This window comes from Sphaeramia orbicularis, chromosome 9, assembly GCF_902148855.1.
Source record: "Sphaeramia orbicularis chromosome 9, fSphaOr1.1, whole genome shotgun sequence".
Lineage (NCBI taxonomy): Eukaryota > Metazoa > Chordata > Actinopteri > Kurtiformes > Apogonidae > Sphaeramia > Sphaeramia orbicularis.
In genome coordinates this window covers 28,049,679-28,065,801 of record NC_043965.1, presented here as the reverse complement: position 1 = coordinate 28,065,801, position 16,123 = coordinate 28,049,679, and the positions used below count along the sequence as shown (strand labels likewise).

The following is a 16,123-nucleotide window of genomic DNA, read 5'->3' as shown; positions in this document are numbered from 1 at the left end:
CTTTTATTTTCTTTCCTTTTTTAGCCTATAATTGGTATTATAAACACATGACCAACCTGGATTAAATACCTGTTACAACTATTTGTGTGTTTAAATGCTGTGCTTTTCCCACAAGGGGTGTTTCCATAAATGTCACCCACCTGAAGTAGAAAAGAAATAGATGTTTGAAGCCAAAACAGGGCTGCATAGAATCAGATGGTGGCCCCATACACATCCTCTGTTATATTACCCATGACTAATAAACAAAGTAAAAGGAAGTTCAGCATTCTGGTGCTGTTTTTCATCCAAAAACTGCTATGAGGTATTTTTTCCTCAATTAGACTGAGGAATAAATTAGTCTCTTCATCGTCCACATGACCTGTTTGCTAATACAGCCATGTTGTCAGGCATGTGGATTAAGCACATCTGCTCCTTTTTTTGTTTTGTTTTGTTTTTGTTGATAAGGCCATCTCATGTAAATGCAAGAATTTAGCAAAATTGAAGAGTATACATATAAAAAACAAACTAATTGGGTCCTTTTCAAAAAAAGATTGCTCAGCACAAAACAGGTGTAAATGATTCAGAAAATGTAATTCACAAACTGCAGTGCCAACTACACCAGTGTTGTGCCTCTGCTATTTCATGCATGTAAGTTTGAGAGCATTCATGCATTTGGTACAAAATTGGTCCCTTTCTATGTAAATGAGCCTCAGTGCAAAAACCGTATAATTTACAAAAGCCCAGAACGAGTTGCACCATGCAGTTTTGCTGGAGCAATTACTGTTTACTGAAAGCTGGTGTTAAATGCACATAAACTCACCTCTGACTCACTGTGTCTCTTTGTATTTCTCAGTATCTCTGCATCTTTGAGAGTGTGAGGATTGAATGATATTGAGTTAATTTTTATTGGTGTCAGGCGTGATACCCTCATCAGATATTGGAGGATATTTTGGGTACTTAAATATAAAAAACAGCTTTGTGCATATCCATATATCCTTATTATCACACATGTTGCAGTGTAATATTTGCAGACATCAAAGCATTCATGTATTTTGACTAATCTGCTGTGGATGCTGTTACCGCTGCTGCATCAGTATGAATGTGTCTGAGAAAACCCCTATTTATTCAGTGACACATAACACTATTCTAATAGTTAGACATTAATCAAGAACATTTTAGACCTGCTTGAATTAAATTAAGTGGAGCCTATTTTGATGGATGTTTCATTAGACTGTGTTATAGATGTGGAATACTGTAGAAACATGAGTGGGCGAGCTCTGTGTGTACATGTCTGCTTATTAAAAACACACAACCTCAGTGTTTTTGCTGTTTTCATTTTGAACCCACCTGTGGCTGAAATGCTGAGAAATGCCCGGAACACTGCAAATGCTGATGCAAAACAAGGGCAAATTGCACTCAATTGCAAAACTTGATGGGCGTGTTGGTGCTGGTATATAATTAGTGCAAAAACCTTTGTGAAAAGGTGCAAAAAAACAAAAACAAAAACAAAAAACAAACAATGAATAATTCCCTGCGCAATTAGTGGGCGCAATCCATTCTTTGTGGATCCAGCCCATTGTTTTTTAGGCTGTTGTGCTGAAGCCTAGAGTTTGCATTGTGTCTATCACATTCTTTTTTTGGAGCCAGTAGTGTGAGGGTTGATGAGTGAGACACTGCCTGTAAATGTATTTTATTAACCAAAACTGCAAACTGGAGGAGAAAAAAACAGTATTCAGTTATCAGAGAAACTTTGACTGAGTTAACATGACATTAATATCTTCATTTAGACCCAAAACTATATTACAAGTCGTCTGTGGATCCTTCATTATCCTTAAAATTGATAATTAATCCTTAAATCTGGCTCTCAGAGGTCTTAAAAATTCCACAGACACAATAAATGATATACCCCACCCCCCAAAGGGGAGGCAAGTGGTAGTATTTTTGGTTTGTTTGTTTGTTTGTTTGTTAACACTCTAGCAGCAAAACTATTGGTTGAATTCATACCAAATTGAATTTATAGATTGCCAGTGACCCTGAATAGATGTCATTATATTTTGGGAAAAGAAGGTCAAAGTTAATTTTTTTAAATAAATTTTTTAAATGTTTTGTTTTTTTTTTCTATTTACTTATAATGGGCAAAATTTCAAATGTCTCTAGCAGCAAAACTAGTGGTTGAATTCATACCAAATTGGGTTTATAGATTGCCAGTGACCCAGAATAGATGTCATTATATTTTGGGAACAGTAAGTCAAAGTTTAAATTTTTTATAAATTTTTAAAATCTTTTTTCTCCCATTTACTTATAATGGCCAAAATTTCACATGTCTGTAGCAGCAAACTATGGGTTGAATTTATACCAAATTGTGTTTATAGATTGCCAGTGACTCAGAATAGATGTGACTATATTTTGGGAGAAGTATGTCTAAGTTCCAATTTTTTATGAATTTTTTAAAATCTTTTTTTCCCCCTCCCATTCACTTATAATGGGTGAAATTTCACATATCTATAAAAACATCAATTTTATTTCAATTCACTTCAAACTTGGCACATATATAGAGGCAATTGATATGCTGACATCAGCACACACATAGACATGATGACATCATCTGGATCGATGCCAAAATAAGCTACAATACGTGTGAGGGGTGGGGTTTGTTATGCCTGGCACCACTTGTTATATTTGCTTTGGAAATTTGTCATCAAATTTGTAATTAGTGGAATTAGCATTTTATAGAGATTGGAATGAGTGGAATTAACAGTTGTCATGGGTGGAAGGTTCAGGTATGAGTTTTAGCAGCTGTTGTACAGTTATTTATGTGAATGCGAGGTCTTAAATTTGACCAAAAACACCTTAAATATGTCTTAAAATGTTGTTACATGTGCAAACACAGTGTTTTAATGAAGCTATGGGTACAGCAAAAAAAAAAAAAAAAGACACTAAGCAATTCCCCGTGCAATTTGAGTTCTGAATGAAGCAAATAGGACCATAATGACTCCTAAAAAAACATCAGACATTACCAGAGAAAATTTTAAAGCAATTTCAGCTTTACTTTTTTTTTTAATCCGTCTTCCAGCAGCAGTCCTTGGTATTATATTTTAAGATCCTTCACTTCAGCTTCACTCTCAGGCTGTGGTTGCTGCTGTAGGACATAGCCTATTCTTTGAAATAACCAATAACTTTTGACCTGCTCATCAAAAAAACACCAGTGGGCTGCATTGGCTGGCGGTTTCCCCTCTATAACATGCATTATATCTGTTTCTACTGCCTTCCCTCTGCACCTCACACATACAACGAATCAGTTTGTGTCAAAAAAAAAATCACCAACAGACAATCTCAGGTCATTTGGATAAAACACCAGAAGGTATAGTGATATAATTGGACCACTAATTTAAAACACACCACTGTTCTTATAAATTACAGGCTCAAATGGTGCGAGAAATTGTCTATTTTTCCCTGTAATTCTAGCTCATTGACCTTGAATGACAGCAATTTGTTGAGTGTGGAGTAGACACTAGAGACAGTGCCAGATAGACTGCTACATTACAGCAAAACGAATCTGCTCCAACATCTACCCCACCTCCACCACCACCACCTCTCATCTGCTGTTATTTCATCCTTCGCAACAGATTTTCAGAGGAAATGTCGATAACAACGCGCCATCAGCCAACTCCTTCACCCCTCCCATTGAAGCCCAGTATGTGCGGATTTACCCCCAGGTCTGCAGGAGGCACTGTACCTTACGCATGGAGCTGCTGGGGTGTGAGCTAACTGGTGAGTGATCTGTCATAACCTACGACCTGCTGGCTTCGATCCATTTAACCAAAGACATATGTACTGTTAGCTGATGCAGCATTCAATGGTGAATCATGTGTCAAAGTCGCTGCACTATTGGAGACATCAAGACTGCCCTGAAAAGAAGTCTAGTTAAATGGGTGAGAGGTGGTTTTTCTGAATGAAAAGCACTTCATATGTCTTTAAATATTGAAGTGTTAGTGATCTATGTAGGACCTATTGATCTTCATGATAGGTCATTTTAAATGTGTTTTATCCAGAAAAAACACAAACATAGTTACAGATATATAGATATTGATATAGGTATAGATATAGAATATAGACATAGATACAGACATAGATATAGATTTGATATAGATATAGATATAGATATAGATATAGATATAGATATAGATATAGATATACACCACCACCATCAGATGGTGCGTTCACTGTCACACTGCTGACTTCAGGTCCACCATGGTCCACCAGGTTCATTAATTTAACTATATAGATATAGATGTAGATTATAGATATAGATATAGATATAGATATAGATATAGATATAGATATAGATATAGATATAGATATAGATAGGCTTAGACAATTTAAACAGGACACTCCAATATATGGAAATAAATCAACCAAAAAAGAAAAACAAACATCACACAAATGTAGAACTGTCATTTTGGAATAGAATAGAATAGAATAGAATAGAATAGAATAGAATAGAATAGAATAGAATAGAATAGAATAGTCTGTATTTTTGTTGTTTGTACAATGAAATGAGGAGAGCTACTTCAGTCAGTGCAGCAATATTAACAAAACACCAGTAAGATAACAACATAGAATATACATTTTACAATTTTACAAAGTAACGTAAGAGTAGAGCAAAGACCTATGGACAAATAGGAATAGATGTAATTTACAGTATTAACAGTAAGACAGTATTTATATCTATGAACAATATTAACAATATAGGATAGTATGTATTACTGATAAAAACAGTATGTAGACCTATTAACAGAATTAACAGTATGTATTACCCATAGAAACAGTATGTAGATCTATGTAAACAGTAGTTATACCTATGAACCAAGTCTATATGAAAATAGTGCATTTACATTTTGATGAATATTAAATAAATATTGCATTGTTATTTAAACCAGAGGCTGAAGCATCTATGTCTATGCATCTTGAAGTGCACACAAAATAATCATATTAGCCATAAATTAGCAGTAAATAAACAGTTCATTTGGCTTCTCCTACTGTGTAGTAACATTTTGAAATGTACCAGTTTTGTTGGTTTAGGCTGAGGCTGAGTAGATTGTTTTTCTTGGTGCCAGGCTGCTCTGAACCCCTGGGAATGAAGTCAGGTCACATCCAGGACTACCAGGTCACGGCCTCCAGCATCTTCAGGACGCTCAACATGGACATGTTCACTTGGGAGCCTGGGAAAGCCCGGTTGGACAAACAGGGCAAGGTGAACGCTTGGACGGCTGGACACAGTGACCAGTCACAGTGGCTACAGGTTAGTACTGAAACGATTAGATTAATATACAGTCACAGAAAAAAAACATTACACCATCAACAGTCATCAAAAACAATGGTTATGCAGTCAAGTCCTAACGCCTGTGTGTATCATGTGACTAGAACAGACAGAAAAGAAAACATGGAATGCCTAAAAGAACTGTTTTTGTCAGTACAATGCCATAGCTATTGTTGTAAGAACTGAAGTGATTTTGGTTATTATCAAGAAAACATGGAAAATGGCAAGATATCAGCTCTGAAATTAAACTCTTATGAGCTATTTTTGTTGTTATCATTATAACAAATGCACCCTTAGTTGTACCAGGCATTAAAATTAACAAAAAATTGAAGAAAACAATAGCGGGTCTAATATTTTTTTCAGCGACTGTATATGCATAAACACAGACAGCAGAAAGATGATTTTTGGCAGATATGTGGGTTTCCCCCTGCTGAAGGATTAGCGCTTACCTCCTCAGCATAGTAATTTATGGTGTGTATACAGTAATGCATGCCAATAGAGTCAATTATATTTCATAGGAAAAAGCTTCATTGATACGTACAGTATCAGTTGTGAATGAAAGTGTATCTTAAAACTGTACCTCTTTTAGCTAGATCCCAGCATCCTCCTTAGAATCAGTCAATAATAGGTAGTCGTTTCTTTTTTATTTTCTTTTTCATGTCAGTCTGTGTGAATTGAACACCCACACTGCTTTTGTTGGAAGAGTTTTAGCCCTGTTATCCTCAGCTTCATCCCACGCTTTACATTTCTATGAAACCAGCCAATTCATTTGTTTTCATTACTGTAACTGATGGCTGAAACTGTCTCCTGAAAGGACACGACATGTCTCTAAGTGAGCGTTTACACCACAGCCTTTTGGCTTAACAATAGACCATATGAGATTGATGGAGGCTGGAGGAGTTGAAGATACATATCAATCAGGCTCAATCGTGCCCAGTGTGCCCTCAAATGCAACCTCATATATTGGATCTTTTTTTTTTTTTCATTTTTGTCCTTTTAGGATAAAAGGCCATAAATGCTTTCAGATCTAAAAAGCTGTAAAACAGATAGTATAGAAGGATTTGTGATGTGAATCATCTTCTCGGGGAATTGAAGATCAGAGTGATTTCTTTGATTTCTCGGCCTTTCTTTCTCCATGCGTCCACCGCCTCCTTAGCGGTGACACAGTTAGCGCTCTGTAGTCACACTGACTTGTCTGGCCGTTATTAGATTGGTCGGGGCTTGAGTCAGATATGTTTTTTATTACGCTGAAAGCTTTCTGCCGAAGGTGAGGGTATATGCAATGCAGGGCTGCACGTCGGAGGAGACAGGTACTTAGACTGGCCCCGTCCAGGCCACAGGGTTCAGCTAAGCTAAATTGATTGCTGTGGGTAAAGGAAAACTAGTGGTCTCATATTACATGCTGCGCTGGTAGGAGAAGGGAGATGCTATACAGACGCAGTGAGAAAATCAATGACTTCCTGTGCCAGGGAACATTTCTGCACACAGGCATAAACAATATCTGACTTATTTAGAAGTATATATTTAGACATAGTGTTGTTTCACATCCATACTGGTGTGGAGGTTGTAAATGACCAATAGACAGGGGTCATTTTGCTTTTGTAAAATCTCCCACAACGCTCTGTCTTCTCTTCACCGGTTGCCATGGCAAATAATTGATTCTCAGTGACATTAGTGAATGACTTAAACCTTACAGATTAATGGGATTAATCAACCTTAATGACAAATTAAGTATTCCTATTAATCAAGCCAACTGCGGCACTGGGTAGTGGAAGCATGTGAGACTTTGCGGACATCAAATTTGTAAGTGGATTCTTTGAGGTATAAAATTAAAAGGAAGAATTCACTTGATTTGCAAACTCTGAAAAGCAGATTTTTTCAGTTGCAAATGCAGATCAGTAAAGAAACAGCAGGTTTTGAACAAAAAAAAGAAAAATCATTTTGTATCTGAGAACACATGAGACGATACTAAGAATCAAAATATCTTTTTAGAAGTTCATCTAAGATTAGCGATTAAAGTAGTGCAAAAAATTCGCGGCTTAAACTTGTAACAAATCCTTTGAAAGACAGAAATTGATTATCTTGAAAACAGTTTTTATCACACTAAGTCCTTCAAAATATGTATTATGGTGAAAATGTAAAGAAAACCCCAACAAATGATGTGGGGATTGTCCAAACTGAAGTTATTCTGGCCTGGCAGGAGATAAAATTACACAGAGGGACACCGTACCATAATCTTTTCAAGATGTTTTCAAGAGAGAAGCTGAAGCTGTCAGACTGAGCTGCCAAGTGTTCCAGCTGGCATAAGCTGATTAGTTAATTATGCACATTAACATGTCCACATTGCAAAAAGAAATTGCCAGAGAGACAGTCACTACTTTTCAATTTCACAGGGTCCCTGTAAAAATGCAGCTCAGTCTTTGCATCATTCCTGACAAGTGCTGTTTCAGACGTGTTGAGAGTGGTGTTTTAGGTGGATTATGGTAAACATTCTTCAGACAAAGAAATACACGATGTTGGAAAGGCAATGATTGTGTTTTTTCATCTCTTAATTGCTACTCAGTAGAGATTCACACTGCAGAATTTATTAAATTTAATTCTGGGTAAAGTTAAAATAGATCCCAAATAAAAGTTGTTGTTTTTTTTTTTGTTTATTTTCCTTCTAGGATCCAAATGCATAATAGAAGTATTGTCGCGTGAAGACATGAATTGTGCAAAATATATAACTTAATTAGCAACTTGTGTAGTTTGTAAAGGTTGCAATACAGGCTATGAAAGTATTTCTATTCTGGTGGTTCATTTGTTTTCCTCTGTCTCCGAGGTTTTCACACCCAATTATCTCCTTAAAGTGATAAATATGTGCAGTGTGTGGCTGTGGCACCCTGATAATCACCTCTGTCTCTGATGATGCAGAGTGAGCTGAAACTTGTGCAATGTGTGCAAACTTCCAAAGAACTACAGTGGCACGTGTGCAATAATACTTAGTTTGCCTACATAGTTAATGTGTGCGACGTGCACAACGCATTTCCTTTCATAGTTAATACATTGAATGCAAACAAGCCGGGCAACGCGTCAAATGCAATACATCACTCATGCAATAGGGGGTAGCTCTGAGTCAGGTACAGTCTGGGTGTCAAACCAGGTGATATTCAGATCAAAATGGCTGCTGTTCATTTCTATATATTGTAATTATGCTTTTATCTATTTGTTTATTTCTTTGTATTTTATGGATTGTCTGTGTTATCTTGTTGTACAGTGTCCTTGGGTGTCTTGAAAGGCGTTTATAAATGCAATTTATTATTATTATTATTATTATTATTATTATTATTATTATTATTATTATTACTTTGTTTGTTGCACCGGACATTTTAAGGGTAAGAAGACCATGGTAACTCGCCCAATTTGAGGGAAAATAACTACATACACAGCTAGGGATGGAAATCGTTAAGAATTTAACGATTCCGATTCCATTATCGATATTGCTTATCGATCTGATTCTCTTATCGATTCTCATTGGGTGAGGGAATAAGAGTACAAACGGGTGTGTTTGCATTAATTGTCTTTTATATTTCCATCTCTGCACAGAAAATATAACATATACAGTATGTACAAATAATAATAACAGATGACGCCTGGCCGGTTGGGGGGGATGTACAGTGAAAGTGAAACTAAAGATGCTTTACTAATTCCTCTGTTGCCGCATTTCTACTATGTGGAACCGGTTCGACTCGGCTCGGCTTGTCTCCCATTGTTGTGCACCTCATTTCCTTTCCCTTCTTACCTTCGGAAACTTGTATTTGAGGAGTTATGACGTTTGTTGCCCGCACCGGAACCAGAACTGGGACTGGCGTTCACTCTGCCGCTACATTCACAAGTGCCGCTAAGTATCAAATACGTGACATTCCTGTAAATGAGTCACATGCTGTGGACAAATGTTTGAGGATATTGGAGGGATTCCACCTTTTTGAAGACATGGAAGCTTTGACAGTGTTCCAAGTAAGTGGACCTGGTGTCGTCTTTTTAGACCGTTTCTGCCTCAACGCCATGTTGGCTACATTCCAACCAAAACAATGCAGCGTACGTGTGACGTCATTGCGCATGCACAACAAAGGCGGAATTGATAAGCAGAATCGTTAAGCAGGCAGGCAAACGATTCCAAGGAATTGAGCTACTGGGAACCGGTTCTCAAAAAGATTCTCGAAAGAAGGTTCTCGATTCCCATCCCTATACATAGCCGTCAATGACATATGACCAGAACTCACTGAACGTCTGTCACTTTTTATTAGTGAATATCCTGTTTGACCCTTCATTTTAAGAGCACAAAGAACACAGAACAGGTTGGAATATATAACAATGCTGATTTTGAATTGGAGAGACAGTATCGAGGCTTTGGCGTGGATCCTGGGGGCGGCTGCTGCAGCTTCATGTCGCGGTGCCACAGTGTTATGTCCAGCCTCTGAAAGCTGCTGAGACAGAATCAGGATGAGGAATTCCAATCTCTTGTCACACATACTGCGCCATGTTTCTTTAAAACTCTTCTTCTTCGCTTGTTGTAACATGCGTCAAACATCTGTTTTTTTAGTCATCTGACTCTAGATGCGGAAAAAAGTCTTTCCATTGCCGTTTTGCATGTTATACCAATTTCACTACGCCCGAAAAACCACCTCTTACCAGTGCAAAAACTTTTCATCGAAAAACGAGTTTTGGCGAAATTGTCGTTTTTCCTTTAGGCAAACTTTTATGCGCAAGTTATATTCGCGCAATTTGAGGGTCAATGGAAAAGCAACTATTGTACACAAATACAGCATAGTTACTGTTCATTCATGTTGGAGTTTCTGTGGTGCGAGCTCAGTTGACTCTGTAGCCATTAAAAAACAACAACCCTGCTCCTGTTTAAACATTACAAGGAATATTGTTGCTATAAGTTGGTGTGAAGAATGACTGTTCCCTAAAGAATTACCCATCTGACAGCAGCATTGTGTAAATATAGACTTGCCTATGCAAAGCAGAGCACACATAACAATTAAGCAAATGACTAGTGAAAATGGAGGCTTGCAGAGGCAGATGCTGATGAGGAAAACAGCAGCAGCTTAGAAGGTAAAGCTCTGAATGCACATTTGGGAAACAGTGTCTCTGCTGGAACACATAGGACCAAAGAGAAAACAGTTGGAGACTTTCAACCAAGATAAAGCGCACAAACAGCACTGGCAGGAGCTGAGGAAATGACTCTATTTGTGTTACATGTGTTCAGTGCATACATTGCCAATATCATAGAGAAATGGTACAGTTTTTATTCAGGCAATGGTGGAAGAAGTATTCACATCCTTTATGTAGAAGTATTAACAAAAAACTGTGAAATTGTTCCACTTCCAGCAAGTGCATTCAGAACTTTTGCTTAAGTAACAATATTTTAGTATAAAATGCAAAACGTACGGTAAGTATTAAATGTAAAAGTAGTCATAATCCTGTAAGTGTGTTACGATGTGTGTTTAACCCTTTATACAGCACTTATAGAAATGCTCTGAAATTCAAAACTTCAACCTTAATGTGTTATTACTTTTGTGAAATTTTACAAAATATTTTATTGTCATGTAGAAAATCAAGGTCAATGAAGTTACTATATTTGGTTCCTTACCTGTAAGTGGCAAAAAAAAAAAAAAAAAAAAATCTAAGAACTAAATATAAAAAATACAAGTAATACACATGTACATAAATAGTCATTTGCTTGATAAAAGGTTAAGATTATTATGTTTGTAGCATCACTGCATCTATGAAAATGTGTTCTGTCACAATGCATTTCCAAGCTAATCCAGGAGTTTAACTTTTAAAGTAAAAGAATTGCATTTATAAAGGAGACACTCAATCACAAACATTAAAAAAACAATACATTGTAAGATATGGTGGTGTTCACTGGATGGGAAATGAATTGAAATCTGCATATAAACCAGCAATAAAAGCTGACAAATGCAGTGGAATAGAAAATAAATTTATCTCAAAGATGTAGTGAAGCAGAAGTATACAGCTGAATAAAATCTAAATTTTCAAATGAATTACAAATATCTCAAATTTGTGTTCGGGTACAGCGCTGTAGCAAAAAAAAAAAAAGTATTTAAAAAACATATTAGCCTTGACTGGCAACTATTTTTCATCCACTGAAAGGCGTTACTGCCAAATGAACATGACACAATAGAGATTTAGAGAAACTGAGATTATTCTAAGTACATAAAGATGAGGTATGTAAAACACTGATGTTCTTTGACATGTCAGGCTTTGATAAGGTTATGTGACATGCTGTGGTGTTCTTTTGGAGGTCATTTGACTCTGGTCTAATGAATACTTTATGTGTAATTTGTTTATACTGTTAAAATCATTTGACTGTGATGGGTTGACGAGAGCCACTCTGGACCCTAGAGAGTGGAGATGGGGACAAGGGGAGAAGGAGATAAGGACAAAGTCAGGTAAATTAATTTTGCAGAGAGTAAAATTGTAAATTAGATTAACCTAAATTTTGATAAAAGGAATGTTAATGAATGTTATTTTTGGCTTTCATGATGCTAGAACAGTAGAGGGTCACGTCTGTACTGTGTGTTCCATATGCTTTACATATTATTTAATTCTAATATTTTTATACAGATTTATTGATCTAACCAATGTAATTATATAAATTACATTGTAAATTATATGGACTTAAAGGTGGGGTCTGAGATCTTGGAAAAACGGTTCGAGCAAGCTACATTTTGAAAAGTCAACATTTCAAAAGTCCAAACTCCTTTCTTCAGACGTCCCTCTGAAGCCACGCCTCCAGAGTGGTGGCACGCGCAATACTTGTTCCCAAGGGTTCACGAGCGCTGCACAGCAACAGTTCACCAGCTGAGGCTCTGCTCTGCTCCGTACCCGGGTTGGGCTCTGACACCTTCTACAGTCTGGTCCGGTCGAACCGTCTCCGACACCGGCTGAGGCTCCGCTCCCTGCTCTGGTCACGTACGCCTCGGGCTCCTACCCCGACTATGGCCCCGGCTGAGCCTCCGGCTGGCATATCCATACATACCTCATTCAGTTTCCTCTAACACCCCCACTCTTCCAGAACAGCCCCAGTTCAGACCTATGTGACTAATGTTACATTTCCTAGTGGTTTATGTTAGTGACTAAACAGTTTGCAGTTGAACTTTCCATCCTAATATAACTAATATAGCCAAGCACTGGCTACACTTCCTGTACAAGGCTCCAGCCTGTGGGAACGCAAAGAGGGGTACACGCAGAGTGGGGAAGGGGGGAGGGGTGAATGGCAGTTGAGTTTGATAGACATATCACCGTTCAATCATTTCGAGTGGGCGCTCAAAATGATTGGATGGTGTTTTTTCAGTCCTGCCCATTCCACAGGTGACTGATTTTTTAAATTTTTGTGTTAGAGCATTTAATTAATTAGTTGTAATCGGGGTGTGAAGGGGATTTTAAGGAATATAATAAAAAAATGCTCCAGAAAAACATCTCAGACCCCACCTTTAAGATGTAGACTTGACAAACATTGTGAAATCTTAATAATAACAACAGCGCCTGCTTATACTAAGACTATATTGAAATAAATTACTCCAGGTGATTGTTTTTATGATATGTGTTACCACTTCAGTTGGAGCATCATCTCATATGAAGACGCGGCAACAATAAGCAACGCAAGACTGACTCACACTCTGCCTGTGAGTATTTGTCATAATCAAACCGGGTATTATCATTACACCAATTTTGCAAAGCACAGCTTCCTAATCAAATCACTACCTCAAATACAGCACTGCTGACAACAAACTCTATTTCTTTTAATCAATAGAATTAGCTGGGTGTTTGTTTCATCCATCCACAGTGGAGAATGGCTTTAATTTGTCCCATTGAAACTCTCATTTCTTCTTGAGTGTTTATGCAGCCAAGATGAAGCGTGTCCTTTCTAAAAACAGAAAAGCTGCCTCAGAGAGAGTAAAAGCCTTGTGGCATGAAAGGATTTAAGAAGGATTTTGATCATCTGGAATAGCAATGATCATGCCTTTATTTTGAGAACAAGAGACTAGTTCTTGAATTCACTTGCTTGGCTAAATGGACAGTATGAGATTTTATGAAACTTTCAAGGGTGATGCATCCGCTTTGTCCTTCAAGCTTGATCCGCCTTAAAGAAGACACCCTCCCAAGACTGTTAGGAAACATACAGTGTATATCCTCTTATATCCAGTATTGTACTATATCCACTTAGTTGAAACTAGATAAAGACACTTATCCCTACAGATCAGACTATTTTAAGTTCTAATCACTTTAAATATATCCTTTATTCTGCGAGCTGCTCAGCATTTTCTCCCTATTTGTCTTACTAGTCCACACACAGAAAAGAATCAATAGAAACAGCACCTGCAGCCAAGTTTTGCTGCTGAACTAATTAAAGTAACAACACGTTAGAGGGACAACATCTCCAGGTGGTTTCTGTTGCAATCAGTGAGAAGCACATAACCATTTAGACACAGCTGGGATGCTGTGAAAAAAGGTTAAAAAAAAAAGGAGTTTGCATATGTTAAGCATGAAGCATATTAACTCTGGGATGAATGTCTGGATGTATGCGTGTGCATTTTATTTACATAAAGAAAACAGTAAAACAAACAGTAAAAATACTGTTTAGTCACTTTGAGGACCTGATGCCTGTTCTCTAAATGGTTCTCTACCTAGCTTTATTTTACCAAATATATTGTAATCTGAATAGTTCTGAATTACAGTATTTGGGTTCATAAAGGCTGCCTGAAGCCATGGGTAATTCAATCATTACAGAGAACATTATCCAAGAATTCACCAAGAATCCTCATTAATTTGAAAACATGCCTGATGTAAACTTCATTACGACATTATCGTCAGAGCCTCATTTTAATCCCGTCCAATATGGCTCCTTCTTTGCTCTATTTTATTCAGTTTCCCTGCAGCTAGAATGCTGATTCAATTAACTTCCAAATGAAGTTACGGAAGGGATGGTAAATCCATCTGCTTCCCTGATTCAATTGGGTGGTTTTTAGTGTCCCCTCCCTCTCAATACGTCCTTAAAACTCAGGTCTGCTAGGTTCCTGTGTAATGTTACTCTTTTGTTTTCATTATCCAAAGAAACCATCTTATCCTTTAGCGCCACATCCTGATCCTCATCTCCCCCTTCTCTCCCTCTCTTTCTCTTCATTTCCCCCCTCCTCAACTGACATAGGATGCATTTATCTGTTTTATCTCGGAATGATTGATTCATGAGTCTGCAGCAGCGCCGGCTATAATCGTGGGATCTGCAGGAATTGTCAGAAGTGAAGGCACCAGAGCTTAAATCAGTGCTGCGGAGATTGGGTCCAATGTGTTCTGCATGTGTATCTAGGGGGTTTCAGCGTGTTTCTAAGCCATCACTTTACAAGCGAGGTATCCCCCACACACCTCTGTTGGTTTAAATCAGACATCTCTATGGTGTGCACCCAGGAGAGGATGGACCACTGCACTTAAGCTGCTCTGCTGCATGTTACAGCCTTGTGTTTAACTCCAAATACTGTAGCTCAACTTAAACTGAGGCTTTCAAAAACTGGGCACTGATTGCCACATGTATCTATTAATATGATCTATGATTTAATTTTCAGGGACTTTATTTCACTGTGCAGCAAAGCCCATATGTGTATATATATATATATGTGTGTGTCAGAGTGAGCGAGCACATGCGTGAGAATTTAATATGAATATTTTATATACCATGTGAGAACGAGGAGAGAGGAGGAAGGTATGATGATCCGCGGTTTTATTTTTAACTCACCTTTTTTTTTCCAGAACCTTTAAAACCCATGTCTTCATCGATAGACTGCAAACGCGAACCAAAAACCATTAAATTATTTCACATTTTACAGTGATTTAAAATTCAGGCAGAAAGCAGTTTTTTCTCCTAGCATGACTTCCGCATTTGATTCCAGACAAGATCACACAGGAAGACAGACTACTTTAGATTTTATCGGTAAGTAAGTGTCCATCACATGTCTAGTCACAGTGAAAATTAAGCAGAGTGTGAAATCCCCCAAGTCCTTTACTAGTGCAGCATCAAGGCCATTTTTTTTTCTACGCATATGGATCCGAGTCTCTCACTTCACTCATACTGACACGGAATACGACTCACTGGGCCCAGAGATGCTGTTCTCCTAACTGTAATAGTTCTAAATGATCCAAACCACCATGGTTGATTTCCTTCTTGTTCCTTTTGCCATGGCCAATTCTCTTCATCGGTTCCCGCGACCGTTTAGAGATAACTTGACATGCTGAACTGAAGCTCTATCTGTTTTATCGCTGTATGCTCTGAGTGGCCCATTAGAATTTCAGGTAGTAATGTTTGTGCTGTAACACATCAGAGTTGTTGAAAGGCCGCGTTTTGTAAAGAAAGTAATAACAGATCATTGGAAGCCCTAAACATGCCCTGCTTATTTTCAAAGCACTTAAGTTGGTAGTGTTAAATTATAGATGAGGAAAAAGTGAACCAAACAAAAGGCTGACCATGAAGGTATTGGTGATGCAGAGTGGTAGAGGGTTACCTTTCCTTCTCAAAATTTCATGAATGGAACCCCTAATGGAAAAATTATCTTTTCAGAAAGTAAAATCTTTGTTTTTGTAAAGAAATGCCACAAAGTCCCCTCTATTCCCTTGTTGGTTTTTTTGGTTTTTTTTTTTTTTTTTGACATTTTTCATTACACTCTCCCACTAATGGCAAAAAAACAGTTCAATTAACTAAACTCTAGCCTGTAAGGATGTTTGTGTGTTAGTCCTTTTCATTTGGAAAAATACTTTTACATTTAA

General features: G+C 37.5%; 1 protein-coding gene across 3 annotated transcripts in view; it reads left to right on the top strand.

The window, feature by feature from the left end:
- edil3a (EGF-like repeats and discoidin I-like domains 3a) overlaps nt 1-16,123 on the top strand; it is a 175,284-nt gene that overhangs the window by 127,292 nt on the left and 31,869 nt on the right. For all 3 annotated transcript variants that reach the window (XM_030143458.1, XM_030143457.1, XM_030143456.1), the window contains 2 exons: nt 3,606-3,750; nt 5,097-5,281. In XM_030143458.1, the coding sequence (XP_029999318.1) occupies nt 3,606-3,750; nt 5,097-5,281 (330 nt within the window). The remainder of the gene's footprint in view (nt 1-3,605; nt 3,751-5,096; nt 5,282-16,123) is intronic.